Source organism: Larus michahellis, chromosome 1 (genome assembly GCF_964199755.1).
Source record: "Larus michahellis chromosome 1, bLarMic1.1, whole genome shotgun sequence".
NCBI lineage: Eukaryota > Metazoa > Chordata > Aves > Charadriiformes > Laridae > Larus > Larus michahellis.
This window is the reverse complement of record NC_133896.1, coordinates 113864732-113888951: the sequence shown is the minus strand read 5'-3', so window position 1 is coordinate 113888951 and position 24220 is coordinate 113864732. Positions and strand designations below refer to the sequence as shown.

Sequence of the window (24220 nt, the reverse complement as noted above, 5' to 3'; positions counted from 1 at the left end):
CCTAATGTCAAATGAACATCCTGTCTTAATTAAAAGGAGCCCTCTGGATTATAAAGTACAACACAATTGAAATAATGACACGTCAATTGGTAGGAAGCATATAATGCCATTTTATCACATGCATTAATTTCCATGAATTCTGTCTAGACCAAAGTTAAGATACAAGGGTCAATTAAATTTAAATAGCTACAGATCATGCCTTGAAAACACTAATGACTCTCTGAAAAGCTTTTATTAAATACATTATTCTGTCTACATGTACTTACTCTAAACCTTAAAAATATGCTTTCACCCGATGGCTAAAAAAAGCTTTAGTCAAGTATATTATAAACACAATCTGCATTTGCTTGACACCTAAACTTTGATAAGCTTGACTGTTGCCAATTAGTTGATAACATTTTAAAAGAAATATTGTGCGGGGTATTATTTTTTTTCAGCAAGAATGCACCTGTTAAAATAATTCAGAAACCTACAATAAACAAAAGCTTCAAGTCAAAGCTGTGCATGTCAGAATAACACTTATTATAATTTGCATAACGATATTTATGCTGCCTTACCAAAAAAAAAAAAAAAAAAAGAAGTGTTTTACATACACAAATCTGTGTCAGGCGATGTTTCCAAAGTTAAGCTAGTTGCACTCCGGCCTTCAAGCTGTTCCACACCGCATGTTCTTTGGATTCCACCTCTCCAACATCCTTACTTCAGAGAGCTACATTGAAACTTTGAATACTCAGTGTTGTCACTTTTCACAACAGTGCTGTTTCTGTTAAAGTCCCATCATCAGGTAACATCAGGTTTCAGGGAAACTCTCACGATGATGGCTTTCAACATGCTCCTGAATTTCATCCATTATGGCAAAGAAACGCAAAAGTATGTAGCTAATGACATTTTCAAAAGAATGAAAATGAAACCTAACTGAAAAAAAACAACCCACAAATCAGCGCCTTCTTAAATTGCAAAAGTCTACGTGTAAATAGATTAAATATTTTCATTGTTTTTGAATGCTTGGAAGTAATGATGTTACTAAATACATGGAAAACCGGTCCATAACTAAATAGACAAGAACTCGCAAAGCCTGCCACAGATGTCTGAAGTTATCAGTGTCCTACTCGCAACATTTTGTGTTATCTGTCCTTTACACCATCTTAGGACCCAGTTCTTCCTTCATAGCACTTCATCGGAATCACAATAATATTGACTCAAAATGTTGCTTAACATCTCATTCCTGTTAAAGCCTAAAACCACAAATTCTGCACCACGTTCAGGAAAGCTACTACATAGTTCAGTGTGTTAAAACCACCCCTCAATCAGAAGATCCAGCCCTGCAGGTTTCATCAGCAGAAGGCAGCACACCTCTGCCACTCCAGGTCACAGACCGGCGTACTTGTCCCGAATGTCCAGGCAGGGAGGTGGAACCCACTGCAGCAAAGAGACAGACTTACATTGCCTTTATTTGCTTCTGAAAACTGGGATGGTAACACAGAGCAGAAAGGTGCTATGGACAGGATTACTCAAAAGGAAGCGTCATGAAAGTTTTCAGTTACTGGTCCGTAGAACCCTTAGTGTATTGCAAGTTTTGAAGTGCTGAAAAAATCTAGTGATAGATCTAAAGCCTGCAATACAGCATTAAAATTTGCACTCTCTCATTGTAAGAAAGCAACATTTTAGATGGTGATTGTACTCAGCCACAGCACACACTCTGGCTGCTCTCCATTCTACCTGTGAGTTTGGCTGGGGCGTGTTGGCACACCACAGCTTATAACAACATGTATATTCAGCACAGCATTAATGTAAGGTAACACAAAAAAAAAACCCTGACATGCGCTGTTCAGAAGACTGTGTTGCCAAATTAAGAGTTACAAGTGTTCACAAAGAATAGCAAGAGACGCCCTTTGCCAACCTGATGCAGGAAACAGGAAAAAGTGTTTCCTTCAACTTGGCGCAGAGCCCGAGTCTGTACCATCATGCAAGGCATGCCCCCGCTATCCTGTTCAGCAGGAAAGCAGCTCACCACCGCATCTTTACCTCAGCCTCACAGCTTTAGATTACTTTGTCACTGTATTTTCTCTCTGTTTTTCAATAATAAAAAACAGTAAGAATTCGTAAAACAAGTTTCAATTTTGCATAGTTTTACATGCAACTAACTATTGTGATTCACAGTACTAGCTTTTCCTTATTAATTTCCTTATTAATTATACTTGACCACTCATGAACCAGAACTTTGCACATATCACAGTCCCGAAGTGAATGGGAGGAGTTACCGCCCCATTTATTGCACACTTAGCTCTCTGGCAGAAGTCACATGCGAGTTATATTAGTTTCACTGAACTAGTGAAACCGAACTAATATTCGCTCCAGTCAAATATTTTCTACTCTTGGCAGTGGCTGACTTCTTTAACAGCACCCCAACTGATGAAATGTAATCATCAGCTCATACAAGCAGTCTTTACTTCCTAATGGGAAAAAAAAAAAAAAAAAGACTGAAGTCTACCCTGCATTCATAAAATCATTTAGAAATATGCTGTCACAACAGCCTCTCCTGCATTAGTCACCTAATACTCTGGCTTGTTATTTGCATCGTGATGCTATGCTGCTACCCCAGGCAGGAGCCAACAGCCCCCTCCTGAGAAGCTGAATGCTCTCAGACTACAGGTGTCTATCTGCTGACTAAAGACCATCGCATCAGTAACTGAGTCACTGGGCTTTGGTGGGGAAGTTTTAACACATCCATCTAAATAAAATTAAACAAAACAAAAACACGAAACCAAACACAAAGAACCCCAACACACACACACACACAAACCTTTATTGGGACTCAGTGCAACCTTCCCGCCCTTTCATAATCACACTGGTTATCACAAGAGAACTAGAAAGTGAAAGCGCTCAGGATACTTTCGTTTCCCAGAACAGCTGCTCCCACACGTGTAGCTTTCCTACTCAGTGAAAGCAGAAAAACTTTCCTGCCTCGGTCCAGGTCCTGGCAACACACACGCATGCCCTCCTCAGATTTTTAAGAGCTCTGTTTTATAAGAAAGACAAGAAGTCAATAATTTAAAAAAAAAAAAAAACAAACCACAACAAACAAAACCAAAAAGTCGGTCTTTTAAAGGAATTTATTCCTACATGAAAACACGTTAAGTGAAGACAATGCTTTTACGCTTTTGTTTACTTTTTATGCTAAGGAATACCAGGAATGTCACGTTTCACTCTTAGCTTTTGCCAGATGACCAGCTGGGAATTGCAAGTCAGCATCTTCACTACAGAAATCTAAGAGCAATAAAACATAAAGGAACCCTAGAAGCACCCCTGGGTGCCTGAATAATTCCCCCCCACCCACATCACTGTCACCGCCAGCAACGGCCGTACAGGGCTGACTGATGCAGCAATTCCTGGCATGGGTGATGCATATGGGTTAGACACCTCCCAGATAGTTCTGCAAGGACCTCGGCCCAGCCTGAGACAACAACCTTCAGGTCGGCTGGGGCATCAAGTCAATTTAACAACTCGGCTGCTGGATCAGCGCCCAGCACCCAGGGTGACCCTCAACCCAACCATGCACATCACCAAAGTTATGGAGGCACCTTCTCGCTAACTGAATAATGGGACTGTCAACACTTGGGTGTGCTCTTCAGCCAGGAAGAAAAGAAGATTTATCCAAAACAGGACAGAAAACGTATAAATGTATCTTTCATTCTATTTTTCATTCCAGTTAGAGAAGTCTGTGAACAACAACTGAATTCACAGGATTAGCGAGATGCTACTTCCTGCTGTAACATATCTTTTCAGGCATAAGAGTGCAAGAAAAGCAACTGTTCAATTATCCTCACACTTATCTTTACAAAGCACTTTCAAAAATGTGAAATATTTTTCTATTTTGAGACATGGGTAATTTGCTTTATGACCTTTTCCTAGAAGCTGATGGGTTTTGTCATCTTTTGTAGGTGCCACTCCTAGTAGCTGTAGATATAGCATTAGTCTAAAAATATGTTGGGTTTTGTTGGGTTTTTTTTTGTTGTTGTTTAGGAAGTACTAAAGATATTTTAAAATAATAATATTACAAAAGGCTAACAGGAAAATGTATAAACCTCATATTTTCATATTCTGAAGCACTATTTTTCTTTCAAGGTGTGGACCAAAAGATATTTAAAGACTTATTTCAGATAGATGCCAGTGGTAGTACTATAGTTGTAAACTCCTGCTACCACCATCAAAATCATTACGTAACTTTTGTGAAAGGTTTTCTAGAATGCAACAGGTTTTAAACTGCTATTAAAGGTTTGAGAAATGTGTACGTTCATACCATACTATACCAATAAAAAAAATTCCAAGATTCAGCAGGATTGCATAGCTACTAAAAAAAAAAAACAACACACCCCTAACCACACACACACACACGCCCTCTCCCACCAAAATTCATCAGAACATTCACAAAACCAGAAGGCATTCAGCATACCAGCCTGACAAGGGCTTTCAAAATTACTCTGAACCACTGACCTTTGCACCTTGCTCTAGCTTTTAGAAAATACAAACAGGAATCTCTGTAGAAGGTGTAACTACAAGCAATACAAGCGCTTTTTCTTTTATTAACTTCTTTTTTTAATTCATAACAAGATGCTTATATCTAAAAGCACAACTTCACAGCATTTCAAATAATTTTTGCAAATTACTTAGTAGTTGGTGCAAACACTTTCAGTAAACCAGTCTGGTTATTCTGCTCATTCTGGCCAAAAGAGGTATATAAACACTTTTCATAAGAGCAGCAGCAGGTATAACCCCCCAATATTCAAGCCCACCACGCAAGGAGCCTGCCTGCCACACAGTCTGAACACAGGCTGCCCGTTCGCAGGGAGATGTGTCACCCACCCTCATTACACGACCCAGGGTGCATTTCACAGATACAGGAGCACACCTGCGTGTTGGTCACAGGCAAGAGCAGCTCTGGCTGCATGATGACAGCAGGAGCCTGCAGCCTCTTGGATCCACCAGGGCAAACAGTCGGTCAGGAAACCCTGAACTCAACTGATCAAAACACAAAGATTATAAAGGCTGTATCCTTGGAAGGTTGTCACCTACCAAGATGATAAAAAAAAAAAATGAGCACAACTCCCAAAATACCTGCCTTGCATACCAACTCCTCAGTAGATATTCCTTGTGATCACCTCCTGCCATTCAGGACTGCACCAACATCCCTATTTCGTTTGTTGGAGACATATGACTGTATCATCTTCTGTATGAACAGCTACAGCGTTATTAAGAAGTTAGTGGCTATTGCTTTCAGGAAAGAAAAGCAGTCAGTACCATATTATTAACTAACTCTTTCAATAAGTACATCAAATACACGAGACAAGCAGAGCAGAAGCACACAGGTGAGCTAGCACAATTTTCTCCTTACTACTCCAAAAGCAAAGGAGAGGAAGTAAGTAGTATTAGACCTTGCTTTTAGCTATGCATTATTTCAAGTGGTAAATATCCTTAAAGGTGTGGAGGTTTTGTTGTGTTGTTTTTTTTTTTTCAAAAGAAGCACAAAAGAGCTGAGCTGACACACCTAACTTTATGCTACTATTCCTGTGATTACACTGCCAATATGCTGCTGAATCACAGGTCTGAAATAACAGTGGGTGTGGGAAACCGAAGGACAGATAAAACAGACTTTAAATCCATGTATCAACCAACACTCCGTCTCTCTCCAGAAGCAGTAGAACTTGATAATACACATTGCTGAAAGGGCAGCTAAGTGTCACCCTTTAAAACCCAGCTTCTTCAATCTGCTGTTCTGAGATGACCGTCACAAGAATTATTTGTTAGAGCTGAGACACTGCTGAAACACGTATGACCTCTCCACATCTTTTCTTCCAATTACTAGAGAAATCACCATTCGCCCCAGCCCCTGTTGGTGACCCCGCTGTTTAAGGGACACTGGATGAGGGAAGGGTCTGCGCAGCATGAGAGGAAGCCCGGGATGGTGTTCCTCCAGGAGAAAAATCAACGTAAATGTGCACCAGTGCAAGTTGTCCCCACAGCAGCAGTGCAGGACTGCCTGGAGTACTGGGAATCCTGCAACAAAAATGCCTCAGCTCTTCAGCAGCTAAACGCCTGACAAAAAGTATTTTACTGGATGGAAATACAGATAGGGCAATACCAGAAGCTACTTTTTTTTTTTTTTTAACTTCCCAGGACATTTACCTTTATTCATATCCTTTAGTCTTAATATGAATGTTACAGATAACCTATAGACACCTAATGACGACAGAGAAGCACACAAGAGCTGCAAGCAATGACAGTAACATGACTAATTATTTGCTTCAGGAGATAAATTACAAGTTTTAACTAGGAGTCAAGATGACCAGTAAACATGAAAGAAAGAGTTTCATTTGACCCTATCCAGATGCCTTAAGTACACAATAAACTAAAGATAGCTTCAGTGGGAAATGGGCTGTTTGTAGTTAGAGCATTTATTAATACAAACCGACATCTCCAAGTACTGCTGAAGTTTGACACATACTTCCTGTATGACAGTAAGAAAACATCTGATGAACAATGTTGGGAACCACAATTCTGAATAAGGTATGCTGATGACTCAGGCATCTCTTGGAAATCCAATATATTTCTGCTTGTATGTGGTTTCTTCACACTAACAGAAAACAATCATGACAAACTTTGAGGTCTCCAGAACAAACTCTTGTTATTCATGGAGCATGGGATTTTCTTCTTTTGAGGGAAGACGATGACTTCCTGGTATAGTAACCTCTCCGCTTTTTAACTGTGGATCAGGCCACTGTACCTTCACTATTTTTCTTCTTACATGCAAATAAGCTGAACAACGTTAAAGTTTGTGATCCATTTAACTATCCTTTAATCTCACTAACCAATGAGATACTTGCTTTGGAGTCAAGTAATACTTTGTTGCTAAACATTCTCAAGACTGGACTTCCTCCCCCCTCCCCTCAGCATGCAATTAGGGATAAAGTAGGTAACAAGGAGTTTCAGATAATATAATAATCAGATGATTCAACAGAAATAAAAAAAGAAAATCCCTGCCATGAAAAACATCTGTTATTTTATACAGTTTGTCTAGATACTTAGGCAAGTAATCACCATCTGTAGGTGCCGACTACAACTTTAGAATTATTGCTCATTATTTTTTTTCATTTTACTGCAGTATGGATCTACCACAATCAATCTCCAGCCACCCTTTAAACCTATGCTCAATTTGAAACTAAAGTAATCCTGAACTACCAAGCTGCAAGCAGTAGTTTAGCTGAAAGCTAACATTTCTTCTTCAGAATTACTGACAGAAAGCGCAAACAGGCAGCTCTGACCAGCACCTACCAAGTATTGCATAACAGAGTATCCGATATAATAATTAAGGAATATTTAAGTAAACCATCAACAACAGGTTTTGTACAAGATAACCTCGCTCACAAAAGCTGTCAGGTGTGCAGCAGCAAGAAATGAAGTTGTTAAACACAGGAGACACACACATCACATGGGACCTGGCAGCAAAACTCTTGCTAGCACACCTCAGTTCAAAGCACCACTGACTGAGGAACCAACAGACCAAATTAGTCGGGTCAGCCCTTGCCTTCCTGCTGAAGCGGCCAAAATCAGCGCTAAGTACTTCCAACTATGATAGCAGTCTCTGACGAGACATGCCTCTCCCTCCAAATGAGCTTCTTCAATCTAAGTTGTACCACTTCAACCAATTATACTTTAATCACCACCTTCCCACTGTCCACTCTTACGACTGGAGCCATTTAATTTCCACACTGACTATACCAAAGCAAATATACCTTTATTCTTTTATAAAAGCATCACAAGCCTTAAAAAAAAAAAAAAAGGAAGAAGAGGCAGTCACAACCAGAACAGTTGCATTAACAAACAACAGTTACCTTTAAAAAATTAAAAAAAAAAAGGTTTCTTTTTCTCCTGCCAGTGCACTTCAAGCAAAGAAGAGCTTTAGAAGGTTTCCTTTTTTTTTTGACAGAGAAACATTTTCCAGCAACTCCTGCTGCACAGCAAAAGATTCAGAAGCGCTGCCGTTTGCTTCACCCCATTTCACGCTGCACGTTATAATACGGCTCCCTAAATCCAGCACTTTTTTTTTTTTTTTGCACTCCAGGGAGAGAGCCGTGTGTCACAGGCTGGAAACGCCGCTGCCCCCCGGCAGGCAGGAGGGATGCCGGGGCAGGAGGAGGGATGCCGGGGCATGCAGGAGGAGGCTCACGCCGTGCATTTGCAGCATCCCCTCCCCTTCCCGGGGACCGCACCGGGGGCTCGGGCGGGACCTCACCGACGCGCCGCTCCCCCCTCCCCGCAAAGTGCAACAGGCCCGCCCGGGGCCCCGGCGCCGGCCCAGCCCGGGGAGCGGCGGGTCACCCCCGAGCCGCTGGCGGGGGGACCCGGCCCGACCCGGGGGAAGCTGGGCCGGGGTTACGGCGGCCCCCCCACTCCCCATCGCACTTCCCCCCCAGCGGCTCGGCGGTGGCTCCGGCCCCAGCCCGGTGCTGAAGCGGCGGGGGGCCCGGGAGAGGCCGCCGCGCCGCGGGGAAGGCCGGGTCCCCCCTCGCCTCTTCCTCGCCCGGGGGAAGCTTCCCACGGGCCCGGGAGGCGGCGGGAGGGGGGCTGCGCCCCCGTTGCAGGGTGGAAAAGTTGCCGGCGGGGCGGGGGCCGCCCGCGGGGGCCGCGCAGGGAAGGAGCAGCCGCGGGGGTGGGGGGGCCCAGGCCCGGGCGAGGCCGGCGGGCAGGGAGGCGGCGAGGGGCGCGCAGCCGGCTGCCAGGCCGGGCCCTGGCGCAGCAGGCGGGCCAGGACGAGCTATGCCGTGCCGGTGTCTCACCTTGGCGGCGCCGCCGGGCTGCAGCACGTTCTGCTCCACCGTCATGGCCCCCGCACGGCTCCCGGCTGCGCCCCGGGCTCGGCGGGCGACGGCGGCGGCGCCGTGCGGCAGCGGCTGGGCCGGGCCCGGGCTGGGCGAGCGGAGCAGGAGGCGGAGGCGGCGGCAGCGGCGGAGGAGGGGCGGGAGGGGGAGCCCGACTCACCGCCAGGCGGGCGGGCCGCCGAGGCGGGCGGCCGCCATGGGGCAGCGCGGATCCGCTCAGGCCCCGCTGTCACTCCCAGCGCGGCCGCCCCCGCCCAGCCTGCCAGGAGCGCCCAGCACGCCGCCGGCCCCGCCCTCGGATCTACTCGGCCCGGCCTGGCCCGGCCCGGCAGCGGCGCCGCCCCACGCACCTGCCCCGGGCGGAGCCCCCCGCCGCGGTGGCGGCGGCGGCTGCCCCCGGTCCCGCTCGCCGGACGCCGCTACCCTTCCCAGCGGTTTTTACACCCGCCGCCTCCATCTTGGCGGCGGCGCCCGCCCCCGCGGCACAGCAGCGGGCTGGCCTTGGCCCCAGGGGGAGCGGCCGAGCCCCGCCACCTCCGGGCCCTTCTGCCAGGGGGACCCCGAGACCTCCCCTCCGGCCCTGGCAGGGGCAGCCCCGCCGCGCTACCGCCCCAGGGAAAGCGGCGGCGTAGCCCCGGTCTGGCGGAGGCACCGAGGGCCCCTGTGTCCCGCCGGGGCGTGGGCCGGCCGCGGGGCTTCTCCCGGGGCGGGGGGGCCACGGGCGACAGTCACCAGCCGCCCGGGAGTCACCAGCGTCTTTCGGGTTCGAGAGCCCGGCGCTTTCCAGGGGTTTTGCGGGAGATTTCTGACCCATTTCCAGCGCTCCTGGCGACAACAGACCTTAGCACCAAACGGCACCTAAAGTTGCAGATCTACCCCCCCCACACACGCTTAGGTTTAGCTGGGTGAGGTGGAGGTATTCAGCGTTCTAATTAAAGGGGAACGTCCTTCACTATTTCACTGCTGATTAAAGAGGCGTGGGGAGGGTGTCGGGTCTCGGAATTTTGGCACCGCAGCTCAACGGTGTGGGGAAAGGTTGTCCCTCTGTCGCTCCGCTCTGGGGAGCGAAGGGAAAGGGAGGGGAAGGACTCGGCTTTGGGCATCGGCACAAGGAGGAGAAAGCCAGGCTTGGAAAGTCCCGGGGGTGCCGGCTCGTCCGAACGCGTTTCATCAGCAGCCGGCGAAGGGCAGCAGAGGAGCCCACCCCGCGTTTGGGATGGCAGCACCGTTAAGCGGTGGCTGCGTCCCGGTGAGGTGTGTCACGCTGGCGAAGCTCGGCCGGTGGGAAAAGCTGAGGAGCGGCAGCAGGGCTCTGCTAGCCCCTAGAGTCTAAAAATCACGAGCTGGGAGCCTCATGCAGCGACACGAACTGTGGCTACTGCTCATCAGTCACACAGAGCCTCAGCATTTACGACTCTGTAACTCAATTCCACCCTCTCCTCACAGCAGAGCATGAATCTTTTTAAAACTGGGATTATCAGCTAATAACGTCACTGCAAGATCCTGGACTTTAAGTAAAAGACCAATTTTTGCACAGCTCGTGACAACCCGCAAGCAGTGCCTCATTTCACTGTAGCTTCTGTGCAGGAGGTGTTGCAATTTGATCAATATTTGCTCTTCTAAGGTTTGTTGCTCAGAGATGATATCGGTTTTAATGTTTTTTGCCTTTTGTGCTGCAATATACAAGGCGATTTTTAAAATTAATGTTCCCAAAGAATTTATTGTGCAAAAGACAATTTATTGTGCAAAAGACAAGAAACTACACTGATAATATAATGAGATCAGAAATGGCTTGCAAATTACTTTTCTGGGGATAAGAGCAGAAATTATCTCTGCTCAGACTGACGTCTACATGTAAGAAAGATAGCAGGAGGAGTTTGGGGTTTTTTTTTATGAAAAGTTTTCTGTTACAATGCTGTGCAAGAGTGCTAGATCAATTCTTCTGCCCTTCTCTTCCAATATTTAGTCATGCTTTTTCTCATGCAATTTTACAGCTTCTACACTGTTTTTGATATATGCTGCACTATTTGCGTTCAGATAATTTTCATCAAAGCTATTGTTTATATTATTTGAAAATATTTGCTTTTTTTTTTAAATACATTTGTCTTGCAGTAATTTTTTCAAGTCTTTTCTCTGTTTCATTTAACTCAAACGAGTAGCTTCCCTGACAGATAGAATGTGTCCAAAAAGAAAGTGCTGCAAGGAAATTTTACTTTTTGTCCAATTCACCTCAAATCAGGAGAGGGTGACAAAGTATAATCTTCCATTGAATTCCTCTCCTGCTCCTCCCCTCACCCCCAGCAACAAAATTATCACTTTAAAGGGATCTTCCCCTTCCTCACTTTCTTTAAAATAAAAATAAAAAACCATGAGCAATCCACTCCTGAGACAGGGATTTATCATCGAAATACTGACATAATCTGAACCACAGCCATACAAATGAGGATTCTGTCGTACATATGGTGTTGCTGGAAACCAGGCAGAATGGAGTTTCATGTTCCGTTTGCAGCACAAGCTCTATGGGAAGTATATTGAGCACAAGAGTGGAATTCGTACCTCATCAGAAAACACTAACGATTTTGTCAGGGCCACAATTTAGAAAGGGGTCTTGAGTTGATGATATTAGTATTCCTCAGTGTCTACAACATATTAAGGAACAATCATTTCAGTAGAAATTAAAAAAAGCAGATTTCTTGGTTTCACCCTTCCTTCCTTTTCTGTCTTCAAATCCCTTTAACTGGAGCCCAGATGAATTTTGGGCAGGGAATTCAGGACGTTAACTCAAGATTCAAAAGCTGCCGCACCTGCACTGGTACAGCACAAAAAGAACCCTGTAGGAGACTTGCTTTTTTACTTACGTAACATCGTCTAATCTCCTACAGAGCAGTACCTGTAAAGTATTGTTTCTGAGACACGCTACCTGAACAAAGAGCCCACAGTCTTAAATTTCTGAGCTCCTGTTGCTAGTCTGCAGTGATCATTTAGCTGTCACACTTCCAGAGCCACAAGCATGTTCTTGCTAGTCTTACTGATGATACCAGTGCACAGAAAGAGAAGTCATCAGAGGCTGCATCGTGACATTTGCTTATGAGTCGCAAGAGCTGAAATTTCTTTCTCTTTTTTTATCCCTTCCTCTTGCTTATGTTGTTGGTTGCAAGCTGGGCAATGTATCTTAATGCACCTTTAATATCTTAAATAGTCTAAGGCGTAGCTATATGTATTTTTCCCGGAAGTTTATCATATTTCCGCTTAATTGCTTGTCACCTTTTAACAATATTACAGGGTTTGTTTATTGAACATTTGGCAAGGCGTTGCACAACCTTTTCCTTCGGCTGCTTGGTCCCCTCGGCAAGGCTCCCCCTGTGTGCAGGGTCTCCTCACCAGCAGTTCTGGAGAAGACATCCACCTGAAACATGGCCACAGCCTCCCCTCCCCCTTAAACCAGTTGTTTTTCTTCCGCTAGATCAGTTCCCCAAAATGGTTCACTGACTGGCTGCAGGAACAGCTGTGCCGGCCCAAACGAGAGGGTGACACAGGCTCGGCGATGATACCCCTTGAGCTTTTCCTTTCACCTATTTCTTAAATCAGTAAGTGATGGCGCCTTTCTGCTCTGCAGCCTGCCTGCTTGGATGCAAACCCCGCTCCCGCTCACTCGGCTCCTAATCTTCCCATTTTTGGGAAGAGCAAACGAAACGCCAGCCAACCGCAAAACACTTTAGCACATGTTTTATTGTATACAAAGATCGTGTACAACAAGAAATAGCTCATTATTTCCCTCCGTTTTCAATAGGCTTGTTTTTGTCTTTAATTAAGCGCATCATTTATTTAGGGCTTTAATTATACTGTGGCTGCATTGGTTACAGCTGGGGAAGTACAAGTCAGGACTTCTTGGTTGTCGTTTCCCAAATGTGTAACCTGCTATATTGGCCAGGAGAAAGCACTGCTTCAAAAAGTGCTGTAAACGCTACAAACCCAGAGCTTCTGTAATTAGCCCTAGAGAAGAGTTTCTCTGGATTCACATTTATAAAAGCCATTTTGGAGCACTTTCCGTTCGGCCTTTTTGCTTTGCTTTTTAAGCACGACACCTTTTAAATGATAGTTTGACAAATACTCTCTGTGTTGCTGGTAACCATTCAAACCATGCTTCTGCACTTGCAAAATCTTATGTTGGTTATTCCCCAAGGGAACAAAACCAAAAACTAACTAAAGCTGTAACTCAGGAAAGAGAGCAATCATTTTCTGAGAGCCTTTTGAAAATCTAAAACTAAAATGATAGGAATGTAGTTTTTGTTGCAGTACAAAACACAATTTCACATTCCATCATTTATGTATCTTAAATTGAAGGTCCCTCACCTTCCAGTTGCTTCCTGACAGTAGATGCCTATTCATATACCTTCTAAAGCCAGATGCTACATTCAGAATAAAAATCCAGACATTTAGAGTACTGAGCCCATGTAACTACAGCTGAATTCCACGAGAATTATGGATTTTCCGAGAATCTGGTTCAAGTGCCTTACATTTAACCTTAGCCATCCTCACATTTTATTTACTTTCTTGACCACACTTGCACATTGATCATATATTTCACACAGCTTTCCTGAGAGGCAATAAGGTTTTTTCCTATGTGGCTGAAGGTAATTTAGAGCTCAGCAATGAATACTAGTCCTTCCAGTAGGCATTACCCACCATTTATCAAGCAGCAGAAAGTTTCAGAAATTTTCCCCCAAGTACTTCTGTCTTTGGAAGGGTAACTCATTTAAAGGACCATGTTTCACAACAAATCACTATCTCCACTGAATTTTTTTTTAGGTAAAATAATAATTAACACTCCCCCTGTTTTACGCTTCACCTAATGATTATTTCCAATGTTTATTGTGAAACTATTTCAGCTCAAACATTTATAGTTTTTAGCATCACAAGTGCGTAACACTCAGATATTCATGGTCTGAAAATGCAATTTTTTTTTTTCCACATTTTTGCTTTGAATATATTTTTCTAAATGGCAGAACATTCTGCAAAGTAAAAAGTCCCATTCTTGTCTTCCACTCATCTTCTCAGTCATCTCTTGCTTTCTGTTCCAGCAAATGCTCCTTGTCCATGATGACAGCCTATCAAACCTCCCGGACAAGTTTCCCATATGTGAAATCATGTACATGCATGCAGTCTTCCTTAATTAAATAATGATAGGCAATAGCTTTGTTAGCCAATGACCTTTCATCTGATGGTCTATGTGGATAAACAAGGTTGTTCTCCGTCAGGATCCCGTAACCCACAGATAAAACTACAAGGCAAAGCTGATGTACAAAATTCACATTTGTTTGGCTTCGTTTTGCAAGCTGGGATCCACAACATCCAGCAACCTACAACTCGCTAAATTGCTGAAAGAGGCACACACCTAATATCCTACCCCTACTATGGACTGGGAAGCTACTTTGGAACAGGTGGGAAGCTGCTTTAGATAAGGCTTCACGTTTCACAACTGAAGCTTAATGATTCTTGCTCACGTCCAACCATGCCACTTCCTTATCACAGCATGGTCAACAGCCTCCGTTTCTGACCTCTCCTCTGGAATGAGGGGAATGACGACACCAAAGCCCTGACAGTGTAGGAGGACGCAGCACCCAAATCTTCCATCTCCTGGGAGAGTACTCTAAACACGATGCGATTAAATAAGTAACAAACATCATTACCGCCTCCCTCGCTGGCTGTATTTTTAAATGTAAGCACCCAAGGCTGCTGTGCGTCATGTTGATTCATTCCCGTCAGCGTGCTCAAAGCACAGCTATCAAGTGGTCTCAGGGAAGATGAACTGGGGAATACCACCGCTTCCCTTTTAGGGAACATTTCTAGGCACTCAGCCCTGGCAGGGTGGAAGCACACACACAGAAAGAGAGCTTCCCCGCTGCTTAGGAAACTTTACCCATGACAATTCGTTTGTCTAAGAATTTAGGTGGGACTTTGCATTTGTCTTTTGCTTTTAGATCTTGATTTTCAGTCAACCCAGCTGTAGACAGGTAGATGGATAGAACATGCTGGGCATTAGCACAAGGTTCGCTGTATTCAGCTGTTAGAAACATTAAGGAAAGGTGGGACAGTCCCTCACAAATGACCGTGGCCTCCATGGCAGGACTCAATTACAGCTATTTTTCCAAGAAAAAAAAAAAAAAGAGGACAAAACAGACCTTTAGGATTTTAATAGGATCTTGCAGGACTTTTATAGCATAAAGTTTTCATGTCCTCAGCCCAGAGGTTTTCAAAATTAGTACTTCTCAGTCTGGATCACACAAAACTACTGAGTAGTAGGTGTAGTAATTTCTTCAAAATGAACTGCGTACTTGCTTATTTCACATTGTCTGAAGGGTTTTCTTATATCCAGTTACGGGACCGCGCGTCCTTAATTTTCTTGAATACGTGTCAGTTTGTTTTGTATCTTATTACTGACCATAAGAAATTATATGTAAAAATTCAAGTCGATGTGGAGCATTACTGACATATGTGCATGGTCAGGCTAATGCCATCCTGTATTTTTTACCTGTATGAAGAAAATAATTCATGTTTTCATAGAAAAAAATCATAACTCATAGAAAAAATATCTAAAATATTTTTTGGCAGAAAATAATATATTCTCCATGTTATTTCAGTGACCCATGGCATTTGACCACATCTACTGACTGCAACAATAGCAGTTTTCTAAGTCAGAAGGCATCTGAGAAAACAAAAAATATGTTTTCTTTTCTTGTCATTGTTTTAATCAACAAGCCTGCTTCACTTAAATTTTAGAGAAGAACACTGACAGGTGCAGACCATTTCACATGCCTTGTTTGACTTGTTTCATCTGAGCATACTGTTCATTTGGGTGACTAAAAATGTAATATTTTAATAATTAATACTGGGGAGGTTACCTACCAGAAAGAAAGAAAAAGAAAGTTTTCAATCAGTATAAAACGGCACTTTAAGACCTCCTTATTGCTATTAACCCACTCAGAGAAGCACTGAGGTTAGTGTGTGGCTGTCATCAGTGGGCACTGTAGGCACAACTGCAGGACAACCTCCAAATAAATATGCGGCTATCCTCTCTGTGTATTCACATGAAGGACAATATTGGGCTCCAAGAGTACAGCTGGCACTGCAAAATCTGTCACTTTGTATATTCTAACAAGATTTCCAGTCCCACTTGTGCTGAGAAGACCAACTGAAAGCAAAGTCATTTAATACGTGCAACATTTAAAGCTGATCTTGTCGACAGACTTCACTATGACTCTTCCTCATCACGTTTGGTATATAAAAATGTAACCCACCTAATAGTAAAGTCAGCTTACTGACCTTCAGTACTACAGCACAGCAGACGCAAAGTCTTTAAATGTTAAAACATGGACAGCTGGGGTGAAACATAAGACTGTGTGGTGGGTGACATAAGGGTGACACATTAGATAAACGGGAGCCTGATGTGATGAGATGGGGTCATAAATTGTGTTAGTCACATTGTTTGACAAATGATCTCCAGTGTCACTTGCTTCTTGGTGGGGACTTTCATTGATGATCTTCAGTATTGCACCAGTAAAATTTTACTCAACTTGTCACACTATTAGACATTTGATCCAGGTTACCAAGGAAAGCCATTCCCGGGGCAAGCCTTGGTGGCAGAAAGTCAACATTTGTGCAGAAAGGGGGGAGCGCTACACTAGCTAGGACTCACTGCTGCACAGTTAAAGCAAGAGTTAACCTGGGGGAGGGGAGGGAAGAGTCCAGGACTTAAAATGGAGACAGGACTGAGGTGATGACATTAGTGCCTTTGGGGAACTTGGGTGCAGTGGTTTCATCAGAAACATCACGTACCAATTGACGAGAGCCGCTCTGAACAGCAGTTCACGTATGTTTTATTGAGGCATGCTACACATGCATGAACTTTGCAATTTAAAACAAGCTCAACGTTCTAGAGAATCAACGAAGCAAGAAAAACTCCAGAGGTAAAAACCTAAGAGAAGTATTTGTGATAAAAATAGACAAAATGAAGACAATAAAATAATTCATCCCATGAATGGGCTAGGGACTGATTATCTAAACACGAAGGCAGAGACAGATTAAGAAGGATTTTTAACAGTAGCTGGTCAGCATTACAGGTAGGTGGAGTCTCATACGTTTAGTTTAGTGCTCCATCTAGAAAACGGGGACAGAGCTATTAATTCTGAGGGCTTGCTCTATTTTTGTTAACCAAGGCTGGGAGATGGTATGGCTAAGGGACGGCAAAATGTTAACTGTAGAAGGACATACTCAGTAGCAAGGAGGGACTGTGGGGAGAAAAAACCCCCGGAGTATGAGGGCAACCAGCACTCTGCACCCATTAGGTGACTGGCATGGAAGTTCTGTAGCATGCGTGTGGGAGGTGGCCACGCCACAATGTCTCCACCACTCTCTGAGCCTTTGCAAACACACTTTCATGGCCTGTCAAAGAGAAGTCATGACGTTTTACTGGAAATATGAATTCCGTGCACACGGTGACAGAGCAAGACAAACAGAGCAAGAGACACAGAATTGCCTATCCTACCAAATGTACATTTGTAATAAGGGGAGAAATTCAGGTAAACACGTCTTATATGGTGTGATGGGGTTTTTGTTGCTGTTTGTTCATTTTTCTTTCATATATATGATAAAAGGGAATTCAAATTGTCTTCTGTTTAAGGGACTCTCTTCTCCATGGAGAAGACCCATGGATCAATATAATACACAAACATCTTTGCGTAAGGTTCTGTGATTCAAAGGGTGTACCTATTAACTAATGCAATGACAAGAGTTTGGATCTTCACTAGAGAAATTCGATGGGAGAAAAACTTTGTATCTAGGGATCATACTTAAAGACCAGGCTGTACAGACTCTAGAGTCAATTTTGGCACAAGTGGTCATGAATTTGAGGACTCATCTTGGAAAGGTCTTGCGTGAAGGCATCTATTTTCTTAGAATCAAGGTTGCTTATTCTGACCATCAGAATTTTCTTCTTAAAGCCTGATGTACTTTTTAGAATCACCTAAACTTAGATTCATGAATGATATGGCTCTATTGACAGGCACATACCCAAGACTTTCACAGATGACCAGGAGAATTACTAAAGGCCAACTGAGACTCTTACCTTCCAAACTCACTACTCCTTCTCCTCTGTAGTGGAGCTCGGACCCACAGCTCATCACTCCGCCTGCTCCAGCGCACAATGGAGCCTGCAGGGTAAGAGTCTGCCTCTGACAATAGTTAGTACTAATTTCCTTCCCAGATGCTTACAATTGCAAATCTTTCAAAACTTAAGTGTCTTCCCTTTTCTAGCCCTGCCAGACAGACACCCTTATGACAAAGCAGGAAAAGACAAACTAAGGAAGTAAATGATATCAACCTATCTATTATTACTGCTTAGGAAGTTGCAACACCTGCTGGTTTTTCCACAGCTATTACTGCAGCAGCGTCAACACATCAGATACCCCTTTCAGGGACTTCCTGGAAGCTTTCAAAATGCAGGCAGTTAGAAGCCGGCTCATTGCACCAGCTAGGTAAGGGAGCTTCGAGTTTGCAACCTAGAAACTCATGTCCTCCTTCCCTTTTAAAAGGCAGTTGCACTTTCAACCACCGTGCTGTAACTTCAGTTGAGCTCCCTGGAGAAGCTGCGTAAAGAACATGCATCATGGCACAGGAGCAGACAGCAGATACCAGCTGCTGTGGCTGGAACAGCCCTGTTTCCTCTGGGTATGCAGTGAAGCGCTGCAGCCTGATGCCATAAAACCAGTTCCATAAATCAGGAAACATAGAAAAGACAGTAATTGGGAGAAAACCAATTCTTAGATTGGATATTAGGAAAAAATTCGTCACAGAAAGGGATCAAGCACTGGAACAGGCTGTCCAGGGAAGCGGTGGAATTGCCATCCCTGGAGCTATTTAAAAGACTGGCAGACGTGGTGTTAGGGACATGGTTTAGTGGTGGTTTTGGCAGTGTTAGGTTGATGGTTGGACTCAATGATCTTAAAGGTCCCTTCCAACCTAGGCAATTCTATTATTCTATGATGAGTATCAGAATTGTTGCCAGTACAAAACTTACCACTTGAGTCTGAGTTTAAAGTGAGAAATTAACAAACTCTAGCTATAAATCACTTTTGGTAACATCTGAGCAATCCAACTGTGGATTTCCTACCTTGCCATGAGGAAAGCTGCATCAGAATTGATGTCGTGTTGCCATATAAGGTGTTCATATTGGCAGTAATTCTACCTTTTCCTATACTGCCACTTTACTGTTTCAACACTGAAGAGTAGAAAGAATACAGTTACTAGGAAAAAATGAGAGAACCACTCCCAACATTAAAGAATTCATTTTACTAGGAGAGATTAACTTGTAATTGTAATATTCCAGGAGGGTGGCAATAGTTTGTTTGAAAGGACTCTTTTCTGAATGTATGCATAAGTTATGTTGCTATTTAGGTGGCGCCACTCCTTGCATAAAATTTACTTTGCATAATTACAGGCAGTTTTGCAAACTATTTATTTGTAATCTTCGGTGCTTGCATACCACATATTTTTTCTTTCGGTTGAGAATGTTTGTAACAGCCTTCTGTTGTAGTTATTTAAAGGGGGCTAAGGATTGATTTCTGCAATACCATGGAAAAAAGTCTTTGGACACTCGTGACAGAAATGACTGGTGGTTTAAGACGCTATTTCTTTCTTCTGCTTCTAGGCCCTCCACAATTCATTACCGCTTGTTTGCCAGGGGAAGAAAGCCCCGCAGAAAAGCAGCCGGCTGGGGCTGTGCGTACATGCCTCAGATGCAAAGTCCAGCAATTTTCTTTAAAGTGCTGATGAAAGCTGGTTTGTGCTAAGACAGCAGACTTTGGGCTGAGACACGTGCAGGTGCTCCACCCTGCCAGGCCAGCTGCAGCAGGGACGGGACAGACAGGACAACTCGGAGGGGTTGTGCTTCAGCGCAATTTGCCAGGCTGTCTCTGTCCTCGCCCCCAGGCTGAAGAAGTGGGTAAACCACTTTGTTCAAGGAATAAACGCAAGCGTTATGCAGAACAGGGCACCTGCGTGACGGGTGAAGTAAACCGGCGACTTCACAGAATCACAGAATGGCAGGGGTTGGAAGGGACCTTCAGAGATCACCTAGTCCAACCCCCCTGCCAAAGCAGGGTCACCCAGAGCAGGCTGGACAGGAACACATCCAGGCGGATTTGGGATACCTCCAGAGAAGGAGACTCCACAACCTCTCTGGGCAGCCTGTTCCAGTGGGACTTCTATTTCCAAGCAGAAGACTTCAGTGGGAAAATTCTGTCTCCTTGAGGTCAGAGCATTTAGTTCACAACACCTTCAGGTTTGGTGGCCTTCTGCTGAATCCAAAGTAGAGGTAAAAACCCTTCCACGGTTACTGCAGACAACTGAGAGCAAAAGGCAGCCTCCGAGTTTTGTGGTTCTGCGTCAGAGACACCAGCTGAGATCGTTCAAGGCGGTGGGCATGTTTACACAGGGCAGAGAGGCCTGGGAACTGGAGGCACCATGATGGCCTCAGGACAGCACAGTGCCCATAGGCTGTACCACACTGCCGTAGCTGGGCTGATGGTAACCCTCTGCGAACTGCTCATGGCACAAAACGTGGACACCCCCCGCCTCGTGGGCTTAAGGGAAGCCATGATAAGTTTGCTAGCACATACGCGGTATTAGGAAGGAAGATGAGCAGAAAGAGAACACATCAAATGTGGTATATGCAGGGGCATTAATAGGGCGAGAAACATAACAGAAAATTAGAGTCTAACACACTGCACATCAGTTTTAGGATTCAGCAGGACTTTTGTGTTCAGATTCATATTTTGTTGGCATTTCTCTCTTGCTTTTCATCAAATGCCAAAAATCTTTATAATTTTCTCCATATTTTGTTCCACATTTCCTTTTTCCCTGTGCATTGTTTCTTCCCATTTTCTGAGTATTTCTAAAACTCAACTTCACAAAAGCTCATTTTTCACGTGTACCAGGCTGTAAAATATAGTAGCCAATTGTTGGTCGCTCTCACAGATGTAAAGATAGATCTAATATTGAAGTAAAAATGTTGAATGGCTGAGGTTTTCTCATGTACAGACAAATCTCATTATAAAACTATAAAGAATTGTCCTGCTGTCCTTCCTAGATACATAGTTTAATTAATACTGGACATATTTAGTTTTCAGAGTGTCTCTCCCACACACAAAAGCCAAGGTAAAATAAGAACATGCAGTTGCTACATAATGGGAGGATATTTATTAAAACAAAGCTACATTCAGCAAAGCATTGTTCATTTAGATGGATGAGTTGAGAGATGTAATTAAGTCTAACTTCAATGCGAACTTGTACATGTATGATTAAGAACCCATACAAATAGCCGAATAGGATTTTTAACTTGACTGTGCAGAGTTTGCAACCTGATTGTTTTGGTATACACCACAGGCCTGGTTTTACTCGTCTGTTAGCTGTACAACTCCTCGGCTCACAACAGCTTTGTATGGTGCAGAAGGGAGGTGATATCTGCATTCTTTTCTATGACTAAGTTACTCTGTCATGAGCCTAGTGTATACAAATTAAGATGAAGGACAAGATTCTTCATTCCACCCACGAGAAGGAGTAACTCATTTGAACAGAGAAATATTTCAGGCATAGCTTGAAGGGCATTTTGAACTAGCACAGACACGTTCATTTGGTGACAAACACTCCTCTAAGGTCTACACACTCCTACGTGGTCTCCTACGTAGGAGAATTCTAGCTAATTAATTTGGCAGACTGGATTTCTTCTTCAGCTTACAAAGTGATGGGAAATGCATGGATGTGATACAGAAAATTTGCTTCTAGAGGAAATAGATCAAAATCCCTGGTGAAAAAAAGAAATCTGGCCACTAGATGGTTTTAATATTTGGTGGTTGTTACATTGAAAGCGCGGTGCAATGCTCATTGCTCAGGAATGAGTTGCACAGTGCAACTAGTCCTTTTTATTTCATGTTTCAATTTCCCACGTAGAAAGAAGAGCTAACAAATGGGCTCTGCTTCCTTGACACTTTGTCACCACCAATACTTCTTCCACTTATAAAGATGTTCTTTAAAATGATGCAGTTTCCCAGCTTTTTTCCGCTGTCACTGTCCAGCTCCCAGCGGCACCTATGGCATGGCGCCCCGGGGTGACATGAGAGATGTGGTAACAGCTCATCTGATACGTTCTTTTTCCTTCAATGGTAAAACCCAATTCAAAATACACAGAGGTCAACCTGAACTCACAAGTTGTCAGCAGCCGGCAAACGAACAGCAGCCTACACTTCAGGTAATTGAGAGTCTTAGGCTTTGCAAAAGCATAATTAGACTGAAACCATTAATATCTACAGCATGGGAAAAATCTTCAGCCAGATTTCACAGAAGGGCAGAAACGGCCTCTGTACTGAGGCACCTTTCTGAGGAACCTGTGGAATGGGGGTTTCCACAGTAGGTTCCAGCCATCCCCGCTACAGTAAGCAGGGAGATTTTAATCCGCTTGCACTTGTGAGTTGACATTCAAGAACATTCTCTCTCTTTAAAAACGTCAATCAAAAGTATTTACAGATTTAGGAAATGGTCACTAAACAGACCTGACCAGGATCTGGATTTTCTGTTTCACAGCAAACTTCATGCTGACGATTTTTTTCCCCTTTCAACCTAATAAATTCTATTTTTCTGTAGTTGCAACACATTTCGTACAGAGTTCAAATGTCTTTGAATTGTTTTAAATAAAAAAAATCACACTTTAAAGTTTTCCAGAAATGGTCAAAATGTTCTTTCCTGGACTTTTTTTTTTTTTTAGTGCTTTATCAGTTTTTCTTTTCCTCTGATTTATATCAACTTAACATATTTTTCTAAGTATTTTATTTTTGACAGAAATAATGCTGCATTAACAAAAAGAATCTCTGAACAAGCTACACTAAGGATCCCATTTACTATATTTAGCATACACCTTTCTATTCCTTTTCCTAAGTTTACGGTTCCTAGACAGCCTCATGTGCACCCAGAAGAGGAGCATAAAAATGATGGCAGTCATTCTGGACATTTTTTATGGCTTCCATGGTCATTTCTTTAAAAATATTCTTGGTAATATTGCTCTAGCACCTATTTATATCTCAATGAAAAATGCCAGAAAAAAAAAAAAATAATGCCCAGCTGTGCTCGAGTAAATGTTAAAATCCATAGCAGTTTAGAGAGACACTGCAGGGCACTGAACCACTGAAAGGAATCACTAAGTGAAGAAGTCTCTTCCCCTCCCTTCAAGTCTTTTCCCAACAAGAGGACGATTTTAAAGCTCTCATTACAAAATAGAAATATTGAAGGCCTTTTGCATGTGCTGAGCCAAGTGTACGGCACAAGCTACTCCTGGGTATCAGGCACACCTCTTGATCAGCACTGCAAACTTCAAACCCTTTTCCTGTCCGCCTGTACTTTAGCGTCTTATGTTCCATCTCTGTGAGGAGGGTGTCAGAGAAGTCCTCGGGGCAGCAAATTTCTTAATTGATAAACTAAATTAATGAGATCAGTCGAAGCAAGGAGCTCTAAAATGATCACCAATGTACACGTATTCACTCCTCAAAAGGACTAGGTGTTTGTCTTGTGACTTGCATTTTACCTTGAAGAGTGGCGGATCATTTTTTGACTTGGTCCAGGGACTAAACTTTCAGAATACACTGGAAATATCTCAGTCTACCAGGCTCAGTTAAATAAGGTGCATGTACAGCATTTATGTAGTGTCTTTTGACAGACTTTATTTTCTGCTTAAGTGATTCAGTTTCCCCTGGATACATATGGCCCCCTCTGTTATGCAGAACTGTAATTGCGCAGAAAGAGGATGAGGTCATCAACTAAGTTGTGATACATTCATTAAACAAGTCATTTCAAACAGCCTTAAATAAATGAAGTGTTCTGCAAGTAAAATCGGATTCTCACCTACTTTAAACATTAGGCTGCCAGGCTAAATGAGAAAAAACCCCACAGTATCTGTTAATGAAAAGAAACGCTGATTACCGCAAACAAAATATCATTATACTGAGAAAAGCCGGTAGCCTTCAGACTTTTGTACCCACCAAAGTTTCACATTCAGGGAAGTTTTTTATGTCTTAATCGCTGTAGGAGAGCTGAGCAATCTTATCAGATGAGAAGGATGAGTACTAAGGAATCTGGCAACAAATTTCAAGATCCAGATACGTAAAGCAGTCTGTGTAAGTAAACGTTTACTACTAACTAAATAAGAGAATCTAGCCGTGGAGTGCAGAAGAGGACAGCAAGTTACAGGACTTCTTAACAGAGACTGTCCAGCACAAAGATGCAGGAGGTCAGTGCCTACC

General features: G+C 43.6%; 1 protein-coding gene and 1 long non-coding RNA gene across 6 annotated transcripts in view; one reads left to right on the top strand and one right to left on the bottom strand.

Moving 5' to 3' along the window:
- The window catches only part of USP25 (ubiquitin specific peptidase 25), a 96916-nt gene extending 87804 nt beyond the window's left edge, over positions 1-9112 (bottom strand). For all 5 annotated transcript variants that reach the window (XM_074599739.1, XM_074599749.1, XM_074599759.1 and 2 more), the window contains exon 1: positions 8835-9112. In XM_074599739.1, coding sequence (XP_074455840.1) covers positions 8835-8879 — 45 coding nt within the window. In that variant the 5' untranslated portion in view covers positions 8880-9112. The remainder of the gene's footprint in view (positions 1-8834) is intronic.
- Positions 9113-16819: 7707 nt separating this feature from the next.
- On the top strand, positions 16820-23020 carry LOC141737864 (uncharacterized). Its single transcript, XR_012585257.1, has 3 exons — positions 16820-16996; positions 17938-18092; positions 19582-23020. It is a non-coding gene; the product is annotated as an uncharacterized LOC141737864 (long non-coding RNA).
- The last annotated feature ends 1200 nt before the right edge of the window (positions 23021-24220 follow it).